This window comes from Sinocyclocheilus grahami, unplaced genomic scaffold, assembly GCF_001515645.1.
Source record: "Sinocyclocheilus grahami isolate Dianchi unplaced genomic scaffold, SAMN03320097.WGS_v1.1 scaffold233.1, whole genome shotgun sequence".
Lineage (NCBI taxonomy): Eukaryota > Metazoa > Chordata > Actinopteri > Cypriniformes > Cyprinidae > Sinocyclocheilus > Sinocyclocheilus grahami.
In genome coordinates this window covers 2954514-2975913 of record NW_015505412.1, presented here as the reverse complement: position 1 = coordinate 2975913, position 21400 = coordinate 2954514, and the positions used below count along the sequence as shown (strand labels likewise).

Sequence of the window (21400 nt, the reverse complement as noted above, 5' to 3'; positions counted from 1 at the left end):
GGACTCCCGCAAAATAGAAATATCTAAACATAAAATATCTAAAACAAATAAATTGTTATTCATCTATTGCACAAAAGCAACATGAACTAATATAAAATATAATTGATTAACAGGTGCAAGCATATTCAGAGTTTCTATTTAGGCTATAACACGTGTTTGCAGCATTGAGCAATGCAGTGCTGAAATTTGCGTGCTCATGAATCCTCTCATTATAACACACGAATTGTAGACATTATGAAAGATTCCTTATGCATATATTTATTGTGTTATAACAGAGATTTGTGGGATTGCGATGAACTGAAATGTCTTTTAGAGATTATAAATGCAGCGATCTTTGCTGGCATTCTGCCATGCCAAACCATGCACGCAGCAGCCGCTTGCTTTAGTTAAAAATAACAGTGTTCTGTGAATGTTGATGCTTTAATAACAAATATTTATCGAAAGCGTGTATGCTGGGATTTCATAAATTTCATGGAGAAAAAAGTAATGTAACTAGTAATGTAACTAATTACTAATTACTTTTGAAATAAAGTAATCAGAACAGTAACGTGATTACATTTTCAGAGTAACTTGCCCAACACTGTACAAGACTATGTACTTAACTGCTTTAGTGAGGGAAAGAACTACAATGCCATGAAGCATTGCGAATGACATAAATTAAAAACTATAGATAAATATAAAACTATTCATTTAAAGTTGTTGATTATATCTATAAGTCAGTCTTGCTATGCTGTCAAAATACTTAAAGCAATCTCTTTTGAAATGATTTGCTCACCACAACCCTCTGATTGGTGGATTTTTCTGTACAGCATGGGTAATTCAGTTTTTCACAAATTCCGCTGTAAAACATGATTATTTAGAAAAGTTTAAGTAACGCAAATGGATGGCTTCAACAAAAGCATTTTGATTAACATGGATTTGCTCATTTGCTCACATCACTACACTGTTGACAGTAGACGATTACGTTTTAGCTCACAAAAATTTGCCAAAATTTTGCCTATGTGACCATGGGCCCTATTTTAACGATCTAAGCGCATGGTGTAAAGCGTACGGCGCAATTGACCTATCGGTAAGCCCCGCCCCCCTTAGTTACTGTTGCTCCCTCGGACAAACAAACGGAGTTGCTCACTGACTCACAATTACGGCTGTCAGTGTGAAAAGCTTGTCCCACAATGTTTTTGCACAATTTTGGACACAGAAGGGCCACCATTCAAGTGAGAATTAAATATTCCATGGAGGGATATATAAAAGATTTTAAAATAAATATGGTGGGTAACTCGAAGTGAGGGTTTACAGATCACAATGCAAGCGGGAAAAGTCTCATATTACGGCCGTCACAATCGCGGTTGACAACATGCAGGATCAACACTGTTCATGTACCACAGAGTACGATTAAATTAATGTACATTTAACCAGTTTAATAAGGAGAGGCACTGAAATGTAGACCTTCGTTTATGTGTTTTTGAATTACACTATATGATGTGAGAACAGTGTGCTATTTAGGTTTGTAATAGCATTGACTCACTAACTTTAATGTTAGCTAGTTTTAGCCAGATACCTTGCTGAAACGCAAGATGACATTAAGGTTCTGCTTGAGCAGATGAAAATTGTAACTTAATGAGAGAATGACAAACAGAAAATGAATGTTTTTGTCTTCATTGGGATTGGGGTTGAATGCTTAGGGACATTTTGCTCTGTTTTGTTTGGGTTTAGGAAATGTAATAAAATAAATTATATTGCCCATCCTCTCAGGATAACTGGAATTACCCCAGGCACATAGTTTTTTCATTTTCGTTGCATAAACACCATCAAACCGATGCGAGCTTCGGATCTTCCAATGTTTCTCTATGGCACTGAAACCTACAGATGTCCGAGTTCCACTCCCCACGCAACTGATACTCATCTGCCATTGGCTCATCTGCGTTCGAAGGGAGGGGCTTACCGATAGGTCAGTTGCGCTTAGGGTATGTCCGAATCCATTTTTGCTAGTTTAAGGACGGGATAAATGGTCAGCGGGCCCGGGGCATGGTCTAAAAGTGTAGTCCCTATTCTCTTAAAGGGGTCATATGATGCTGCTAAAAAGAACAGTATTTTGTGTATTACGCAAATCTTCCCACATAGCGATATGTGGGGTCGTGTTAGAAAGAGCCATTTTAGGTAGGTGTGACTGACTCTTAACTTTTATAAAGAGTATCTCTTTGGGTTTGAGACTTTAGTCTTTGCAACTTTACAGATCTTCTTTATGCACCAAGAGCTTGTAACACTCCAAAGAGAAAGGAAAAATTGAAATCGCATCATATGATCCCTTTAATGAGTAATGGGTGTGTTTTGGGCGCACAGTGGCCACTTTTGTTGGTCAGTGGCGCAGTCTATTTCAGTTGCCTCAAAATAGCAACGCACCAGCAATGCGCCTGAACACCCCTCGTTTTCAGACCAGCACGCCCATGGGCGCACAAATGCATTTGCGATTTAAACAACGTGGTGCAGGACGTGAAAATGACAGTTGCGTCGGGCTGAAACTAGTAGAAGACACTTGTGTCACGCCTGGTGCCGCATTGCACCAGGTGTATGATAGGGCCCCATATCTCTATATAAAGACAAGGCCTGCTTTTCACAATCCAGGGAAATGTAAATGGATGAAAAGTTCCAAGTCCTCCCTACATAGCTTTTCCCAGAATTACAGAAGTAAACTGATTTGTAGTTGCCATTCCATATTGACTTTTCAGTTCTTTCAGATATTTTCAAAATGTATTCTAATCTGCGGTACCATAGCTAACATGATTACCCATGTTTTTCATTCCTGTTTGGACCATATCCTCTCCGCAGACCCCGCCCGTGTTGTGAAAATGCCACCTGTCATCTACGTCCCAAGAAAGTTGCCGGGAATCATTCGCTGCCCAGTGGATGCCAACCCCCCAGTTATGTCAGTCCGATGGGAGAAAGATGGCTACCCCCTCAGAATCGAGAAGGTGCATGGACTTCCGGTGTCTCAAATATCAAAAGACTACTGACTGTTTGACAACAGTCCAGTTCACTGATTGTGCTCCTCTGTTCCTCTCACAGTATCCTGGATGGAGCCAGATGGCAGACGGAAGCATTCGGGTGGCAGAAGTTACTGAAGACTCCCTTGGCACCTACACCTGTGTGCCTTACAATGTCCTAGGTACCATGGGACAGTCCCCTCCAGCCACTCTGGTGCTAAAGGTTAGTCAATGCATCTTAATGGAAAATAATCACATTTTCCTTGAATTTTTGAGATACGTTGTGCAGTTTGTGAGGTAAACGGCATTATGTGACCCCAGGACCCCCCTTACTTCAACGTGAGGCCTGGGGGGGAGTACCGTCAGGAGGCGGGGAGAGAGCTGGTCATCCCCTGCGCTGCTTCTGGAGACCCCGAGATTCCAACCATTGTATGGAGAAAGGTACCATGAATGACACTAACCCACCACGACATTAAGTATAATGATTTTCCCCTTTCTATAGATAGATAATCATGAACTTTTGACTATTTTGTACTTTGTCAAGGTCGGGAAGCCCAGCAGAAGCAAATATAACATCTTACCAAGTGGTAGCTTGCAATTCGTGTCTCTGAGCAAAGAGGATCATGGGGAGTGGGAATGTGTTGCCACCAACGTAGTAACAAGCATCACTGCCAGCACACGCCTTTTTGTAATAGGTAAATCACTCTTAACTTACAAATTTCAACACGATGTTTCCACTTCTCAGAAGAAGAGAAACTGAGAAAAGTTGACTAGTCATCTCTATCTATCTATCTATCTATCTATCTATCTATCTATCTATCTATCTATCTATCTATCTATCTATCTATCTATCTGTCTGTTGTAGGGGTGTGCAATATCACGTTTTTTGATCATGGATGATTAAAATGTCTCCAAAATCTGCTTATGAAGAAACACCGTAGTATTGCGCTAGAGCACACATTCTATCAGTTGCAGTTCTGTCACCTCCGTCTCAATATACTGTACAACGTGACATACATTCACATCAAATTGAACTCCGCAGTAGAGTTACACTCATAGAACACTGTACTTATTCACAATCACAAAAGTACATTATTTGCATGTGCTTTAAAGCTTTGCCGGTTAAATATTTCATTCGCATGCTGTTCTGACTTGCGCTTTTTTTAAGCGTGTACACCTGAAGAACGCGCACACTAAAAAGCCTATCAAACATCACCTGATTACTGTACTAAGTTATCTTTCACAGCTGATTGCGCTAATACTGTCAAAAACACACAAGGTTTACATATAAACACAGTTGTTATGTCTAAAGTGAAAGTAAACAGTTGAGAGAAAAAATGGATGCATGCTTGTATATTAGATGTGTGCAGGTCTTAAAGTGACAGCAGACTAATACTACTAAACATGCTGCTGCTAGTCATTAAAGCTTTTTTAAACACAATTATTTTGTGTATTTGGTGTAACAGAATATGTTGACATGCTTTAATGTTCAAAAAACATTATTTTTCAAATACTGTACATTATTGTAAGTCCTCTATGCCCCGCCTCTCTCAAACGCTTCATTTTCTACAAAGTCCCTCCTTCCGACAAGCGCAGTCTGCTCTGATTGGCCAGCTGACCCAGTGCATTGTGATTGGCCGAACACCGCAAGCACTCGTCGGAAATGTAACGCCCCTTACCATAATCGCGAGCTTCATCTTTCAAAATAAATGTAAAGACAGAGCCCGAAAGGGGAACAGAGTCGCGTGACAGACACAGTGATGAATATGTGTTTGCAGTACACAAGCCCCAGTTAAGAAATCTGACTTCACTTTGATGTGTCTCTCTCGCTCTCTCTCTCTCTCTCTCTCTCTCTCTCTCTCTCTCTCTCGTGCGCGCACACACTCACACACACCGCTCTCTCTCTCTCGCTCGCGCGCGCACGCACACACCGCTCTCTCTCTCTCTCGCTCGCGCGCACACACACACACACACACAATGCTCAAAACTCCGCATTTGAACAGTCGATAGCAAATATTTAAATTAATAACAAAACAGTAGCTGATTCAGAAGCGCCAGATTGTCATAGCAAAGTCAGAATTACCTCCTCTCCTAGGTTCACGAAACGGTCATCCATAAAATGCATTGCTGTTCTGTTGTAAGTCATCTTAAAGATTCCTAAATGCATCTACTTTCAGAAGGCCAAATAAAGTGCTTTTGCTTTCGTCTAGAATCACACAGCGTCTCCATGACATGCTGCTTCAACACTGACTGCGGTTACTGAAACCACGCCTTCTTTCTTTGCGTGAACATTTGGGCGGCATTATGCTAATATTTCCACATAGTGAGGTAGATATGTGGGGGCGTGTTAGAACGAGCCATTTTAGGGGGGCGTGGCAGAGTCTTAACTTTGATAAAGAATATCTCTTTGGTTTTGAGACTTTTGTCTTTGCAACTTCAGGGATCTTATCTATGCACAATCAGCTTGTAACACTCCAAAGAGAAAGGAAAACTTGAAATCGCATCATGTGACCCCTTTAAAGGGATAACTGGTCCCCATTGACTTTGGTAGCAGTCAACTGTTTGGTTACCCACATTCTTCAAAATTACTTTTATGTTCAACAGAAGAAACTCAATCAGGTTTAAAACATTTAAGACATTAAAACTTGAGAGTGAGTATCTGTATGTTCTCCATTTTTCTATCTATCTATCTATCTATCTATCTATCTATCTATCTATCTATCTATCTATCTATCTGTCTATCTGTCTATCTGTCTGTCTGTCTGTCTGTCTGTCTATAACATTGCACTGTGAAATAACTTTCATAATTACATTAGTTTTATTAATTTAATTAAATTTTTGTACTGTACATTTTTGTCACAGGTCAGCACTCCATGTTCAATTTTGAAGGTTCTTAAGGACACAAAATATGTCAGATATGTGATTTCTCAACATGTGCCAGATAGGAAGTGTAGGCTAGGACATTACAATTTCCAGCCAAGCGGCACAAGTGAGTCATTACAGTAGGGGGCCGTGTAGCTCGTGGGATCTCTAACTCAGCTGTCACATCTGAGAGTTTGCTCTCGATTAACAAGTGATGTGTCAGCGGGCACACAACCCCACACACAACGTTATTTGTTTGGTGATGGACTGGTGTCATGACAGTCTAAAGATTATGTTTAATGAGGAGCAATTAACAGATCCTCCGCAACTGCTTGGTGCCGATAAGAGATGTGTTGGAACTCCTGAATCCATCCTCCACTTCAGCGTCTTCATCGTCCGGCACTCTCCTGATATTATCAGACTGGGTCAGTCTGTGCATGGAGTTAGTTTATTGCCTGGTCAGAGAACATAAGTGAGAAGAGGTTCAGCTCAGACAAATGGATCTCCTGTTCATCAGTTTCTCATAAATCTGACAAGGCTAAATCCATCTTGGAAAGTAGTTGTTTTGGAACAAACAGTCTGGCCTAGACCTTAAAGATTTTGGGTTAATCACTAAGAATGAATTGCGGCCACTAATAGACAACATCCCAAATGTCTCTCCTAACAATGACCTTGCTGCTTGTAAATGTTTAGTGAATTAGTTCCTTTACATTATATTCAGCACAACACATAATGGATTCTGTCTGGTCTCATTTTGGTTTTGGTAGATCTTGGTCTCGTTTTGGTAGATGTGTGATTGATTTACTCCAATGAATATTCACTTCTATTCAAAACTCTGGGGTCAGTAAGATTTTTTTAAATAAATAATTATTTAATTCAGTGAGGACACATTAAATTAATCAAAAGTGACAGTCAGTGCTTAAATTGTTACAAAAAAAAATCTATTTCCAATAAATTCTGCTCATTTAAACTTTCTATTCAACGAAAAAAAATCCTTAAAAATCCACAAAAATATTAAGCAGCACAACTGTTTTCAACATGGATGAAATCAGCATATTAGAATGATTTCTGAAGGATAATGTGAATACATTGTAAATAATTGAAAACAGTTTTCTAAACTAAAAAAATATTTCACATCATTACTGTTTTTACTAATGTTTTGATCCAATAAATGCAGACTTGGTGAGCAACAGATACTTATTCCAACCCCAGACTTTAATTGTAATTAAGAGTTTCTTCCTGAGCGGCATTAAAAAAAACACACATAAATAAATGGTACAAAAAATGCATAAAACAAAAAGGTGTTATCCTGTGCAAAACTTGCTAAGGTGTTTCTTGGTGCTTACTTATTGGCCTATGCAGGTCAAACAAGCCCATCCCCAAGTCACTATGATATTCTGGCTTGAAAAGTCTCAGCTCCACAAGCCACATGACCTGATGTGTTATTTATCCAATGTAATTTATTTAGGAAGAGTTATGTGGCAAAGTTAAAGGGGTCATATGACATTGCTAAAACGAACAGTATGTTGTGTATTTGGTGTAATGCAATGTGTTTATGCGGTTTAAGGTTAAAAAAACATTATTTTCCACATAATGTACATTATTGTTGCTCCTCTATGCCCCGCCTTTCTGAAACGTGTCGATTTTTACAAAGCTCATCGGTCTTAAAAGCGAGGTATATGCTGATTGGCCAGCTATCCAGTGCGTTGTGATTGGCTGAATACCTCAAGCGTGTGACAGAAATGTTACGCCCCTTACTATACTGTGATGCCCTGTCCCGGAGTGACGAGACAAAAACAATTAAACCCATTACAAACGAGGCATTTGTTGCATCCAGTGGGGACATAATTACTGATTATAATGACTTATACTGTCTTTTTAAGCGTCGCATATCGTAAACATAAAACCATGTCTGCATTTGTGATCGGAGAAACAAGAAGCGCTACTCTACACTGCTCAAAACTCGCGTTTGAATCGTCATTGGCAAATTCTTTAAATATAAAAAAACATACTTACAGGCTGTGAGTCAGAAGCACCAGACTGTCCTTGCAAAGTTGGAACTGCCCCACTTTATAGAAACAGACACCGGCATTGTAGGCTACTCTCACAGGAAACAGTCCTCATCCTCCGCAAATTGCGTTGCACACATCTGAATATTTGGGTTGAACTGTTCTGGAACAGTGTTGTAAATACAACTTAACCACTGATTTCTAGTTGTGTCCTCTTTTGGAATGCCAAACAAAGTAGTTTCACTTTCACAACGAAACACACAATGTCTACACGACATGGCGGCGGCAACAACAATACTACAGCGAGAATAAAAGTTACGCCTTCTTTCTTTGCGTGAACATTTGGGCGGCGTTATGCAAATCTTCCCACATCGTGACGTAGACAATGTTAGGCATGTTATAATGAGCCGTTTTAGGAGGGCGTGGTTGACTTAACTTTTATAAAGAATATCTCTTTGGATTTGAGAACTTTTTCTGTTTCTGAATATCTCTTTGGATTTGCAACTTTACAGATCTGCTTTATGCACCAAGAGCTTGTAACACTCCAAAGATAGAGGAAAAATTTAAATTGCATCATATGACCCCTTTAAATACTTTGGGATTTTGGTTAATTCAATCCATAACATTTAGGATGAGCAATAGTACTAGCATTTGCAGACACTATCAATTAAAAATAACCCTGTTTCAGGCACTAGTCCACATGCGCCAACTAATGTCCACGTGTCAGCATCCACAAGCTCCGCTAACGTTTCCTGGGAACCTGGATATGACGGAGGCTTTGAACAGACGTTCTCGGTCTGGAATGGCCCGGTGTAAGTCATGTCAGCACCCCCTCTAATTATAGTTCCTTCCTTCTTTTTTTTTCTAAATGTACTTGTGACCTGTTGTAGTCTTTTTAATTCTAATGTGTTAAAGCTATGGATTACATGGATATGTAAATGCAATGAATCAATGGGAATGTTTAAGCTCAATTTATTTACATTTCACTGTATTTCAAGAAATAAGTCATATGCAATGTTCTTGTTATTAAAGTTTTAAAATGCAACTCTTTGGTATAATCCAATAGAAAGGTGAAGAATGATTTAGGGCCACATGACTGGCTGTCCATACCTGTGCCCGGCTCTCAGACGTGGTTGGTGGTCCAGGGGTTGGAGCCAAAGACTGCCTATCAATTTAGTGTGTTGGCCCAGAACAAGTTGGGCACCGGCCCCTTCAGTGAGGTAGTCACTGTGACTACAGGAGGTGGGTGACACTTCTACACAAACTAAACCTTGTAATGGACCTCTGAATGACCCTCCACATGAGATATGTTTACAACCACTCTTTATCTTTCCCAGGGTATCCCATTAGTACCCCTGAACCACTGGTGCTTCTAACTCCACCACGGTGCCTCACAGCCAACCGGACACAGCAGGGTGTTTTGTTGACATGGCTTCCTCCGGCCAATCACTCTTCACCAATCGACCGTTACATCATCGAGTTTCGTCTTGGGGAAAGGTGGGAGGTTCTGGATGACTTGATTCCTGCCACTGAGACTGAGATCATAGCAAGAGATCTTATTCAGGTAACACTTATTGCTTTAACATCACTACTAACATACATGGAAAATATACAGTGGACTCTGCAAATAAATCAAATAAATGTAGCCTTGAAGAGCATAAGAGGCTTTCAAAAACATTTTTAGAAACGTACTGACCAATACTTTTGTATGGTATGTGTGTACTCTTTCAGTTACCCATAAATAATAAAGGTGAAGATAAAGTCAGTGTTATTTGCAGTTTGAAACCCAATTTACTTTTGTCGTGTGATGTATTTCTGAGTGAAAATAATGTCTATTTTAAAGAAATTCAATTTAGTGATGTCCATCTTCTTTCAGAGCATTGCAGTTCTGTGACTATTTGAAGATGCAGTGAGGGAATGCATTTTCGCTGAAAAGCTTAGAGGATGTCATTTTAATTCAGTCTGACATACAGCAGAGTCTGCTACAAATGTTCTTGTTACAAATCTGTTGGTAGATCTGACACTTCAACCTGCTGGCCTCACAGGATTTGTGACCCACTGACCTGTTTCTCTGTCTCCCAGGACTCTTGGTATGAATTCCGAGCACTGGCTGTAATGGATGATCTTGTCAGTGAGAGCAGTAATGTGGTGGGAGTGTCAAGTACAGGTGAGAATAAGGGCCGTCACTAAAATGCACCAATTCATTGCTTTAGCCACCTTTAGCTTCACTGCCTTCTGCTGCTTATTGTAGTTAGTGCCCTACTGTATGTTTTGTTGTTGTTGTTGTTGTAGATGTGATACAAGGGTGACATGCACCTAATTTTTGGAGGGGGCACCAGTGGCAGTCCTGGCTTATTTAAGATATGACCCCAAAAAAAAGTTCAAGTTAATTGCCGATTTAGCTAATATAGTTGTTTAAAGGGGTCCTATTATGCTTTTTCACCTTTTCAACTTTAGTTAGTCTATAATGTTGCTGTTTGAGCATAAAAAATCGGTAAAGTTACAAAGCTCAAAGTCAAATTCAAAAGGAGATATTTTATTTAACAGAAATCACTTTTCAAAAACTACAACGAACGACTCGTTTTGACTACAACGCATATTTTCTGGGATTTGTGATATCATAAATATCAAAACAAAATCAAGACTTTGTAAAAGAGCATAATAGGAACCCTTTAATAGATCACCATGCATTTTTGTTGTATGATAAAGCTGAAGTGTCAATAGGACTGACTCAATTTAGATGTGATTGCTGCCACAGGATGTTAGATAAACTTTTCCTTACCTACAAAAAAAGGTAATTAATAAAGATAATAATTTGTTTTTGGAAATTGCATTCAAAATCCTCTTGGCTCAAAAATTTGAAAGCCACATGCCCTCTCGATCTAAATAGGCAAGGTGCCTCTAATCTGAAAGGCTGCAGTTGTGTTAACACTATACTGTAGTCTGCTTTATAATGCACACTAACTGAATCACTGTCATTGATCATGTTAACCTGCTTTTGTGAATATATGCTTGCTGCGTTCTTCCATCCTAATTTCATGTTCTGGAGTGTGTTTCCTCTCTCAGACCCCTTCCCTCCCACAGAGATCTCAGACGAGGGGCTGGCCAAGCCAGTGGTGGCCGGCATCGTGGCCACCATCTGTTTCTTGGCGGCTGCCATCCTCTTCAGCACGCTTGCTGCATGTTTTGTCAACAAGCAGCATCGTCGCAAGCTCAAACGCAAACGAGGTAAGTCCTTCTTAACTTCAAGACACAGTTATCTGTCTCTCTTGTGTTAAAGCTAAAATGTTGTTTTGTTGTGGTGCATATCACAACTTTATTGGATTTGTAATTTTTTTTTAAACATCTTTTCAGTCTATATTGCATTGCATACCAGCTTCAGCATTGCAGTGGTTGAGATAAAGATCTGAAGTATATTGTCATGCTGATGTGGCATTGTGTGATTTGTTCTTAGACCCTCCACTATCGATTACGCACACAAGGAAAAGCATCGAATCTCCGTAAGTACCAGTGCATAGTAACATCCATCATACTTTGCACTTCTGCAAATCTTTTGACTATCAGGCTCATGGCTTTAGAGAGAGAGAGAGCATGTACAGTTTGAGAAATCAAACAGCTGACCCTAGCAGCTGCTGTGTTACCGTGAGGGATTCATGGAGGAGGATTTGAGTGGTCACTAAAGTGGCTGCTATAAATGCATCTGTGCTTACCTCTGCTTCTCAGCAGTGAGATGCATTGATTTGCCATTATGAACAATCTTCTCAAGCTCTTTCTTTTTTTTTTTGCCATCCAGTCAGGTTGTGATAGAACCTTTCAATAGCACAAGAATATAACATAAACATGATGCTTATCCCCCAGCTCCTCTGAATTGATCAGTGCAGGCATGGCAGCATGTCACTCTTACAATTAACCAGAGCTAAAGGAAAGAGAACATTAAGGGTAGCACCTCCAACCCAGTTCAAACTGGGACTCATGCTCTTATCCGATTCCATTGTGGTCTTCATAGAGCTGCAGTCTCATGCTCCCATCCCACCCATTTCCACATAGCAGTGTGGAACCATAGTCTGGTTGACGGCCGACTCTGCCCCGTCTCTATTGTGTTTTTGTCACCGCAGGCCTCCTCTTACCCCCTTGCCTGGCATTGAGCCCTACTGGGAAGAGCCAGACAGGAGCAGCTACAGGCCCCCATCCACCAGCCCTCAGTGAGTGCTTGCACCTGCATCTCTCTCTGCAGCAGGCGCTAACATGTGCCTGTCTGCCGTAGCTGCATGATGTCAGTTAGTGGTGCAGAGCTAAACTGCTTCTTTAGGGGAATAGACAACTTCAGCCCTCAGCTGCTCCAAATTGTGACACTTGTTTGACCACTTATAGCCAGCAAGATGGATTATTATTGAAGAGTTGGGTGAAGATATAGTTTAGCTGATATTATGTTAGCTCACTGGTGCCTGTACTGACTTATCTGTTTCTATGTCCTGTCCCCATTCTGTTGTTCTCCATTATCTCTCACCCTGACATCGTCTTTCACTTTTATTTAAGATGGCCTTTAAATTAAGATCAGTGCTTATTCTAATTACTGTTATAAAAAACATGTGGATAAAGGCTAATTACCCTGAATTTTGTTAATTTTAAAATAAGTGCTCAAGAAAGTGTAATGCCATGTCATTTCCTTTTGAATTATATTCCATGTTTTAAGATGGAGTGATTCTTGTTTTGATAGTGCTGATTTTAAGTTCTGGTATTCCCCAGAGCTCAGTCCTAAGCCCCATTTCTTTTTTGATTGATAGGCTGTCCTCTGGGAAGATCAGTCCTGAGAGCATTACTTCCTCCCGGTCCCCATCTCTGGCCAGCATGGGTGGCCATGGTCTTTACGTTAAGAAGTTGCCAAGCCCTAGGAAGGAGAAAGAGCTTTCCCTCTATATGAAAACCAAGAGAGCAATAACCAGTAAGAAGTACAGCGTGTCCAAGCACGAGGCTGAGGTCACCACACCCATCGAGCTGATCAGCCGGGGACCTGATGGCCGATTCGTCATGGTTCCCAGTGACATCGACACGTCCCTCAAGCCACGACGCATTGAGGGTTTTCCTTTTGTGGAGGAATCAGACTTGTATCCTGAGTTCCGCCAATCAGATGAGGAGAACGATGACCCAGGGCCCCTACCCCCAGTCATGGCCACCCTCAGGCCCCAGATATCCCCTGTGTCCTCCAGCCAGGAGTCCTACATGCAGCCCCCAGCCTACAGCCCCCGGTTCCAGAGGCCTATGGAAGGTATGAGCATCTTGGAGGGTAGTCGGCTTCAGGCCACAGGGCAGAGCCGGGTCTCCCATTTTCACAGGGTCTTCCCTCCAGGCCCCTTCTATGGCTATCTAGGTAGTGGTGCTGAGGTGGAGCTTCACCCTCCTTTTTACATGCCTGATGTTAGTCCACGTAGCTCTGCCATGTCCTCCTCACCTTCATACCCCTCTGAGGGGCCGTTCCGCCATCCCACCATCCCAGAGGAAAGGGAGGAGCTGAGGATCCATGAGTTTGGTGCCTCCGGCCACGCCCTCCCACTGGTCTCCCTCCTCATGGCCACCCTCAGGCCCCAGATATCCCCTGTGTCCTCCAGCCAGGAGTCCTACATGCAGCCCCCAGCCTACAGCCCCCGGTTCCAGAGGCCTATGGAAGGTATGAGCATCTCGGAGGGTAGTCGGCTTCAGGCCACAGGGCAGAGCCGGGTCTCCCATTTTCACAGGGTCTTCCCTCCAGGCCCCTTCTATGGCTATCTAGGTAGTGGTGCTGAGGTGGAGCTTCACCCTCCTTTTTACATGCCTGATGTTAGTCCACGTAGCTCTGCCATGTCCTCCTCACCTTCATACCCCCCTGAGGGGCCGTTCCGCCATCCCACCATCCCAGAGGAAAGGGAGGAGCTGAGGATCCATGAGTTTGGCGCCTCCGGCCACGCCCTCCCACTGGTGCATAGCCCTCCCTCCTCTCGCTCGACCGAGATCTGGCAGCCTCCTGACTTCCCCTTTCTAGGTCAGGAGGGTCCCCGTCTCGCTCTTCCACCACGTCATTCCTCATATCTCCACCGGGACCTCCCTGAGCCCCCGCCATATCCCTCCCATAGTCGTACTCTTAGCACCACCTCTCAGCTCCCTTCAAGCTCTGCTTTTCTCCAGCTGGAGGCCCCTAGAGCCCACCTAAGCAGATCGCCCAGCAGGTTTCCACTTCAGGGCCCTTCAGCCAAGCATATAACTATGCAACAGGCCCAGACTCTGGGGCAGTTGAGACACACTGCCCACGGTATGGGCGTACCAGTGTTGCCTTACTTAGGCACCACAGCCCGCATGGGGAGCCCAAGCACACTGCACAGTGAGAGCTCGGACGGCTGGAGATCTGAGGCCCAGCCTTGGCTAAGCCCCAGGGCGGCACGAAGGATGGATCTCGGCCTGCAGCAGGTGGTCCTGCAGCCGTCACGACTCTCCCCTCTCACCCAAACCCCTCCCAGCTCACATGCCGGCTCTCCAGACATTCTCGTCCGCCCTCCTCCCCGCCCCAGTATCCTGCGGTCTTCCCGCTCTCAAGAGATGCCCGAGAGTGCCCGTCACCCCGCCAGTGTCTCCTTTTCCCGAAGGTCTCTCTCCTCTTCCCCTGCCACTTCACCTACCCAAGGCCAGAACGGCCAGCGGCCCAGCCTCAGCTACCATGCCCACATGGCCTTTGCCACAGCCGCGGCCAGCTACCCCTCCCAGTCCCCTTCACCCCCTGCGGAGAGCAGTGATGCTTTCGGCCAGATGCCATCTCAGAGAAGGACAGATGAGGAGATGCTCCCCTCAGAACCCTCTCCAGGGTAGGTGAACTGTACCATTGGAGGCTCCAAAATGACAAAGGAGATTGTTATTCATCATCTGTACCGCAAAAGCAATGCTTTCATGCTTTTGCGATTTTTGATTAAAATATTTTTACATGTACATCTTACTATGAACTATTTACATATGCAAAAATGTCCGTGTCCTCCAGTATAACTCCTTATTGGGTTCACAGGATAAATTTCCATACTTTTTTATTTTCTTCAAATTCTATTCTTCTTTAACCTTTGAACAGTGGGATTTTGATATAGGAAATTATCATAATGTATAACGTTTTCATGATTAAGGATTTTCTAGTGCATCCATGATGATCCCATGGCTCTTCCTTCTTTGCCCTCTTTCGTGGGCTGATCACATCACTCACCCTCTCCAGCTCATTTCCTTCCATTTCTCTCACTTCCTCTAACTCAGGGCTTTGACCATCAAGGTGGCCTTCATTGCCAGGGATGAGTGTGCACTCATCTCTTGCAACACTCATCCTCATCTAGAGTAGAGACGACACTTTTCTGTGGAGACTCTAGTAGTCTTACCCTCTTTGTTTTTGATTGATCTCAGCTATCTGGGCAGCATTGTTGTGACCAGGTCCTCTACACCACAATAGGTAAGGGTCGAATCCATGTCTGAAAGGGGAGGGGTTTGCAGGCGGGGTCTTAAATCATTCTCATTTAAAGGGGAATGACGTTTTTGACCATTTTTTTATTACATGATATCAGTTATAAAAAAATTGGTAAATATTCTGAATAGTTTTATTGCTGGAATATAAACAAGGCCATTTTTTCAGCAATGCTTATCAAAGTATTTCTGCGATTATTAAATGCAGGCAATTTTTTCAGGAAAATTTGCACTTCTGCCATTTTAGAGGCACACTTGGATATTCCCCTTTAAAATTTTGTTTCCATGTACAAAACTATCATGCATGCCTTTTCTAAATACTCTTCCTCGATGCCGAATAAGTAACAGCAGTTCTCAAACTAAAATTTCTTTAACATTTTGTCGTGGTTTGGTTCCTTTCTTTTATGTGACTGTTCTTTACTGGCCATTCTCCCCTCCCTGCCATCTCTTCTCCTGTCAGCATGGTGAAGCCACTGTACAGTGTATTCATGGTAACCAGAGTGTGTTTGATGTGGCGGACTTTAGTGCTCAGTCATGTCTACCACCCCCCCTCTATTAATCACTTTCACTTTCTCTTTCCACAGCCTCAGCAGCAGGGGAGACTGTCTGTAAACACTTTGTGTTTCTGTGCCTTGTGAACACATGAGTTATTGGCTGACTCTTCAGTATGGACGTTTGAGTGTCATGATCTCTGCCATGATAGAGGAATGGCATGTGCGAATAAAAGACTACACTTTACAAGAAACGTGACCTCTGTGGTCAGTTTAATAGGAAACCAGTGAGCTTACTGGGAAACAGGAGATTTTGGCTAGTTGTTATTTGATTGGACAGTGCTGGCAGCATGGCAGCAGTGTACAACATGAGGTAAAAGGTTTATTCATGCTAATTTAGGTGTATTCTGTAGTAAATGAATGGTGAAAATGCTAAATTCAACTCACCAGACTAATTGAACTAACACAACGTGCTTTTAATTTGCAGAGTACCCATCTAATGAGGAAGAGTCTTTGTTTTTATTTAGTTTTTTTATGATGATGATCAATGAAACGAGGCCAAGTAATATTATCAAGATTTCATTTTGATAAACAGTATTTTCTACATAATATTTAACAACACTTGCAATTTGCCAAAAGTGATTAATTGCTCAATTGAACAGTACATGTTGATGAATGGTACATTTGTCATGAAGGTTTTGCACTTGGCATTGGGGCAGCCAGTGTTTCCTGTTGGGGGCTAAATCTCAGTTTGATCAGGCCGGTGGAGGGCAGCGCACCCTAGTGGCGGTGTGAAGTAATGCATCATTGTGTTTGTCTCTAACAGGGAGCATCTAGGTGCAGTGAGAGTCCCTGCAGGGTCTGAGAGCTTTGAAGCACTGATTTATTATTGTATTAATAAAGCCAAGAAATCAACAGCCAACAAGAACAACAACTCCAGATTCAAGAAAAGGACAGGTCAGTTTCACCCATACATTACATACTGGGAGAAATGGACATGTTATCTCCCCTGATGTCCTAACTACATGCTTATTTGTTTATTGATTTTAAGAAACCACCCAAGCATGCTAAAAACAACCACCCACAACACCTTAACATTGTGGCAGTGTCAGTGAGGTTGCATGCACAGGCAACGCTCACATTTTCTTCCGAAAATGTCAAAATCTATTCTGTTGCTGTGTCTCATTTGCTCTGCTGTCTCTAGATGTGTCCACCTCTCAGACCCAGCAGCCGCATGCATCTCAGGCCTCTGAGCAAAGAGAACATCTCAGCTCTCCCTCAAAGAAAAAGTGGAAAAGTACACTTAGAAAGTCCCCCTGTCTTCATCTGTCCTCTCTGCTGCGTTGGCTTCACCCCAGAGAAGACAGAAAATCCCTCCTGGCCAGTATGGACCCTGCCCCCTCAAACTATGGTTCTCTGCTCTGAGAGCCCCCCCAAACACACTAAAACTTTTCCTGTGGGGCGGATCGTCTCCTTGTCCATTAGCAAAAATGTACAATGGACAAGCTCTCAGTACTGTTTTGTAATCAGTCTAAACTAGGTATGATTTATTATGTTCTTCGGTTGGCACAATATACTACACATATCTGTATTTTCTGTAAATTTACTCAAAGAAAAAACATACAGGGGTGCTTTTTTGGAAGAAACAGAAAAGAACAGGACAAAAGCTTTTCATTTGATAATAAAAGAAAATAATAGCATTCCAATACATGCTAGGAAAAATCTTGCTGGACACTTTAGTTTTTGTCATAATGTTGTCAGAACTGTGTATATTGTGAAGGATAGAGTTAAATGCTCTGTACAAATATGTCTCTCAAGACGTGATAGTTACTACAGTTTTTTTTTCTTCCTTCTACAAAATATACCTCAAAAAAAGAGAATAGAAAAAAAAGAAAAAGAAAAGGAATAAATAATCTGGAACATATTTCAGCACTTCTACCATATTTTGTGCAAGCTAGTGCAATTAATTTTGGATGACATATTAGTGTTAAAGCTTTGACAGCATTACAGAATATGGGGGAATAATTGTAAGCCCAGAAATGACAATTTATTTATTTATAAAATATGAAATATGAAATATAAAGCACAGAATATCATAGAAATTGTAAGCTTGAAAAGAATGACTGCAGTACTGGACTGGTCCTGCGACAATGTTTGAACAGTTATTCAGATTTCGTAAATTCCATGCAAAGGCAGGTGGAATTGAAAACTTGCTTTCTTATTTATTTTTTAAATAATTGCCATTATATCTGACTAAAATTATTGGACAGCTTTAAGGCACTTTTTATCTGTGTTTAATATTAAGACTAATATTAGCCCCCTGCTGAAAAATGATTCAGGTTCACATTTAGAAATATCCTTTTTGACATGTTCAGATGGCATAAGTGCAGATGTAATATTTCAACTGAAGTAGAATTACTTGGTTCTTGTCTTGCACAAATGTAGTTAGAAGTGGTGAAATGCATTATTAATCTTTTCGTCACTTCCTTGAAGTAAATCATTTGTTATATGTTTGCTTTGGACATACAGTACACCAAGGAATGACAGTAGATATTGTGCAGACTAATGAAGACATCAATATAACATAGAAAAATGAAATAGTCCTTATTCTAGTCAGTTGAAAAAAAGATTACCAGTCTTCTTGGTTACTTACAAAAGTGAACCTCCAAAAGTAGCTTGAATCTTTTTGAAAAAAAAAAAAAGGAAATTGTATTGTAATCTTTACTATTTGCCATCCATCACAGCTCATCTGATGACATAGCAAACAAAGTTTGTGTTATTTGAATTAATGATGAGTTTAGTATTTCTGAAGTATGTTAATTGTCTCTAGAGTTCACTAACAGCTGCTGATCTGCTACCTACAGTGAAAGCTAATCGAGCGTGTGTTAGTGTAGTTTAACCGATGGTGAATGTATGATTTGCTCTTAGAAGTTCAGATTTATCTGGATATTTTCAATGTGATGTTTCTCTCTTTTACGCGCCGATGCGAACAGCTCCAAAATTAATCTTCTTCTTCTTGAATTTAATAATGAGGTACAGCTTAATGGGAAATTGAATGAAATCTCATGCATTACTTGAATAAGGCTGAATATCCAAGCAGGAAACACTGGGGGAAATTCTGTGCATAGAGATTTGTAGTAGCCATTTTGAGTTTAGAGGATTTGACTTGAGTGCCCAAAGGGCTGTTTACTTTGTCTTTCCTTTCATACAAGTTGACGTGAAAACGACTGCTCAGATATCTCACAGTAAATTTGAGCTATTCAGTATTAGGTCAGCAGACTCCATTGCTTATTTCTATGTACGTCTGCGTCATTAGGTGTGCACGATTCGTAAGGCTGCTTTAATCGTGTAGTCTCTGAGAGGAGAAGGGCAGTGTTTGTTTTTAGATATTCCTGATTACCTGCCTTTAGCTGTCGGGAGAGAAGTGTTAAACTTAGACTTAACTCTGTTTTTGCTACATGTTTTGTCAAGTTCTGTCAAGAACTTGTTGCTAACAAGTCCTACAACAACCACATAATGTTTACATGATCTAGAAATATAACGTGCAAGGATGTAGGCACATTGTACACATTATGACTTGGTGCTATGTCTTTTTGAACTCGTGGTGCTGTGGTTCAGAGGTTAACACACAAACTCACGCACAGTCCTCTGTCTTAAACTAACTAAACTAGCTCTGTCGTGATTTCCGTTGTCGAGTTCTCCTGGTGAGTAGGACTGCAAGCAATAAAACCTCACAGGGCAGGTCCTGTGCGCTCACTATCTTTCAGTATGAAAACGGTTAAAGTTGTTAAATAAAGTTCGGCCTTTGACATTCAATATGTGCTTACATTATCGCGTGAACGTTCGCTGTCATCATGAATAAAAACCTGCGTATTTAGAAAGATTTATAAAGAAGAACTTGCCAGTCTTAAGGAGGCAACATATCAATGTATAATCCATGAAATGTACCCACGGTATGATAGTAAATTTTTCATTTAGCATGGAAAGTACCTGGTAACTCAAGTAGGTGGCGGTCTGACACGTCAAGCAGCGGCATTTCTGTTTTATAGTTTTTTTTCTTGGACACGATGGAGCGATGCATCCTCGCATAAAGCTGTCACGCTGATTTAAGATGCACATGCAGTGTCGCTGTATATCTGTGGATGGTGATTGACGGCATTTTATTCAGCTCTGGTCTTTGAAGGGAGAACCCGACTGAAAAGTTTCTCTTGAATATATATGATACTGTACAGGTAGATACGCCCCCCTTTGCTTGTGTAAGAGGGCTCATTTGAAGGAAGTGTCATATCAACTCTTTGATTGCCTGTAGCCTATACAGTTTTGTGCTTACTTCTTATGGTGCTTCGTGAAACTTTATTTTCTTTTTTGTGTTGATTGAACAGAACCTAACCTTGCATAATCAAGATATTTCACTCATTCGGACCTATCTGTCTTGTTTCAGATAATGTACATTTTGTTCTCGATTCTTTTGCTGTTCATATTAACCAGCACTGAAAACTTAGAATGTAATACTGCATTATGCACTAATTTACGACTGTTTTAACATTAAACCTCATACTTAGCATATTTCAAATTGCATATTTCAAATTGCATTGTGCTCTTTAACTGCTTTTCAATTTGTGTTGTACATTGTTTACAGATTATATTATCTAAAGATGTGTTCTGGGCAAACATGTTTTTCATCCTGATCACTTTACATGCAATGTATAAGAGACTGTTCTTATGTGAAGAAGACTGTTCTTTTTTTCAGATTTATTTGATTGAATGACTTGATCGAAGGCTTCTTTTGTTAATTAATCTCATTCATTTCAGGTATTATTCTTAAACAGTATGGTGCTGTACCAAAGCCTTATGTACAATATTATTATGATGCATTGTTCGATTCTTCTGCCACTGCTAAGGAATTCTCCAAATTGCTAGACAACTCTGATTATGAAACAAGGTGCAGTGTGCCCCTATCTTCTTGTCCCTGATTAGTACTTTGCAGTATTTTTCTTGGGCATTCGGTGTCTCCACATACTCAGATGTTAAGATATGGTGCCTGGTGTGTCTTCATGCTGCTAGGAGTAAATGTTAAAGATGTTTTGTATCTGTACTACCAACTATTTAAGTATGACATTGACCTCCACAATAACTCAGCTGGACACTTCGATTAAGCATCTTGATATTAAAATGGAACAACCCTGGAGTAAGCAAAGGCATTTTTAGAGAATAAAGGCAATCCCATTGTTATTTTATTTTTATTCTATTGCTTTCATCATTTTTTAATAAGTCTTGCTCTAGAATAAGACCCCAATCAAAAAGAATATGCTATCCTGACAAATGAATTATCCTTGTGAGTTACATCAATACCAGACCTGGGAATGAAACATGGAGTGTTAAAAGTGTGTGTGTGTGTGTGTGTGCTGTCTTTAACAGCTCAATTGAAGTTCTGTATAGCGGAGCCGTTCAATTTGCATTGTTTACATCACCAGATATGCCCAGATATGCACATTTTGGCAAGCTCTATTAGGTTGACATTTTCCAACGGTTTGGTCCATGTAATAACCCCCTAAAACTTTTTGTATTTTGATATAATAAAAAAACCAACAACAAT

General features: G+C 41.1%; 1 protein-coding gene across 2 annotated transcripts; it reads left to right on the top strand.

Annotated features, from left to right (window-relative positions):
• Positions 1-2830: 2830 nt before the first annotated feature.
• On the top strand, positions 2831-20335 carry LOC107597523 (protein turtle homolog B-like). Of its 2 annotated transcripts, none has more exons than XM_016288619.1 (15): positions 2831-2969; positions 3064-3204; positions 3303-3422; positions 3526-3676; positions 8541-8664; positions 8919-9094; positions 9190-9416; positions 9935-10019; positions 10919-11080; positions 11307-11352; positions 11968-12054; positions 12637-13026; positions 13426-14682; positions 16631-16761; positions 17009-20335. In XM_016288619.1, exons 1-15 carry the CDS (start codon positions 2847-2849, stop codon positions 17227-17229), a joined length of 3441 nt encoding a protein of 1146 aa, XP_016144105.1. In that variant the 5' UTR covers positions 2831-2846; the 3' UTR covers positions 17230-20335. The 2 variants fall into 2 exon arrangements, with proteins under 2 accessions (XP_016144105.1, XP_016144106.1); XM_016288620.1 differs by lacking the exon at positions 17009-20335 and adding an exon at positions 15257-15302 and having other exon boundaries at positions 12637-13032; positions 13432-14682; positions 16631-16696.
• Positions 20336-21400: the final 1065 nt, after the last annotated feature.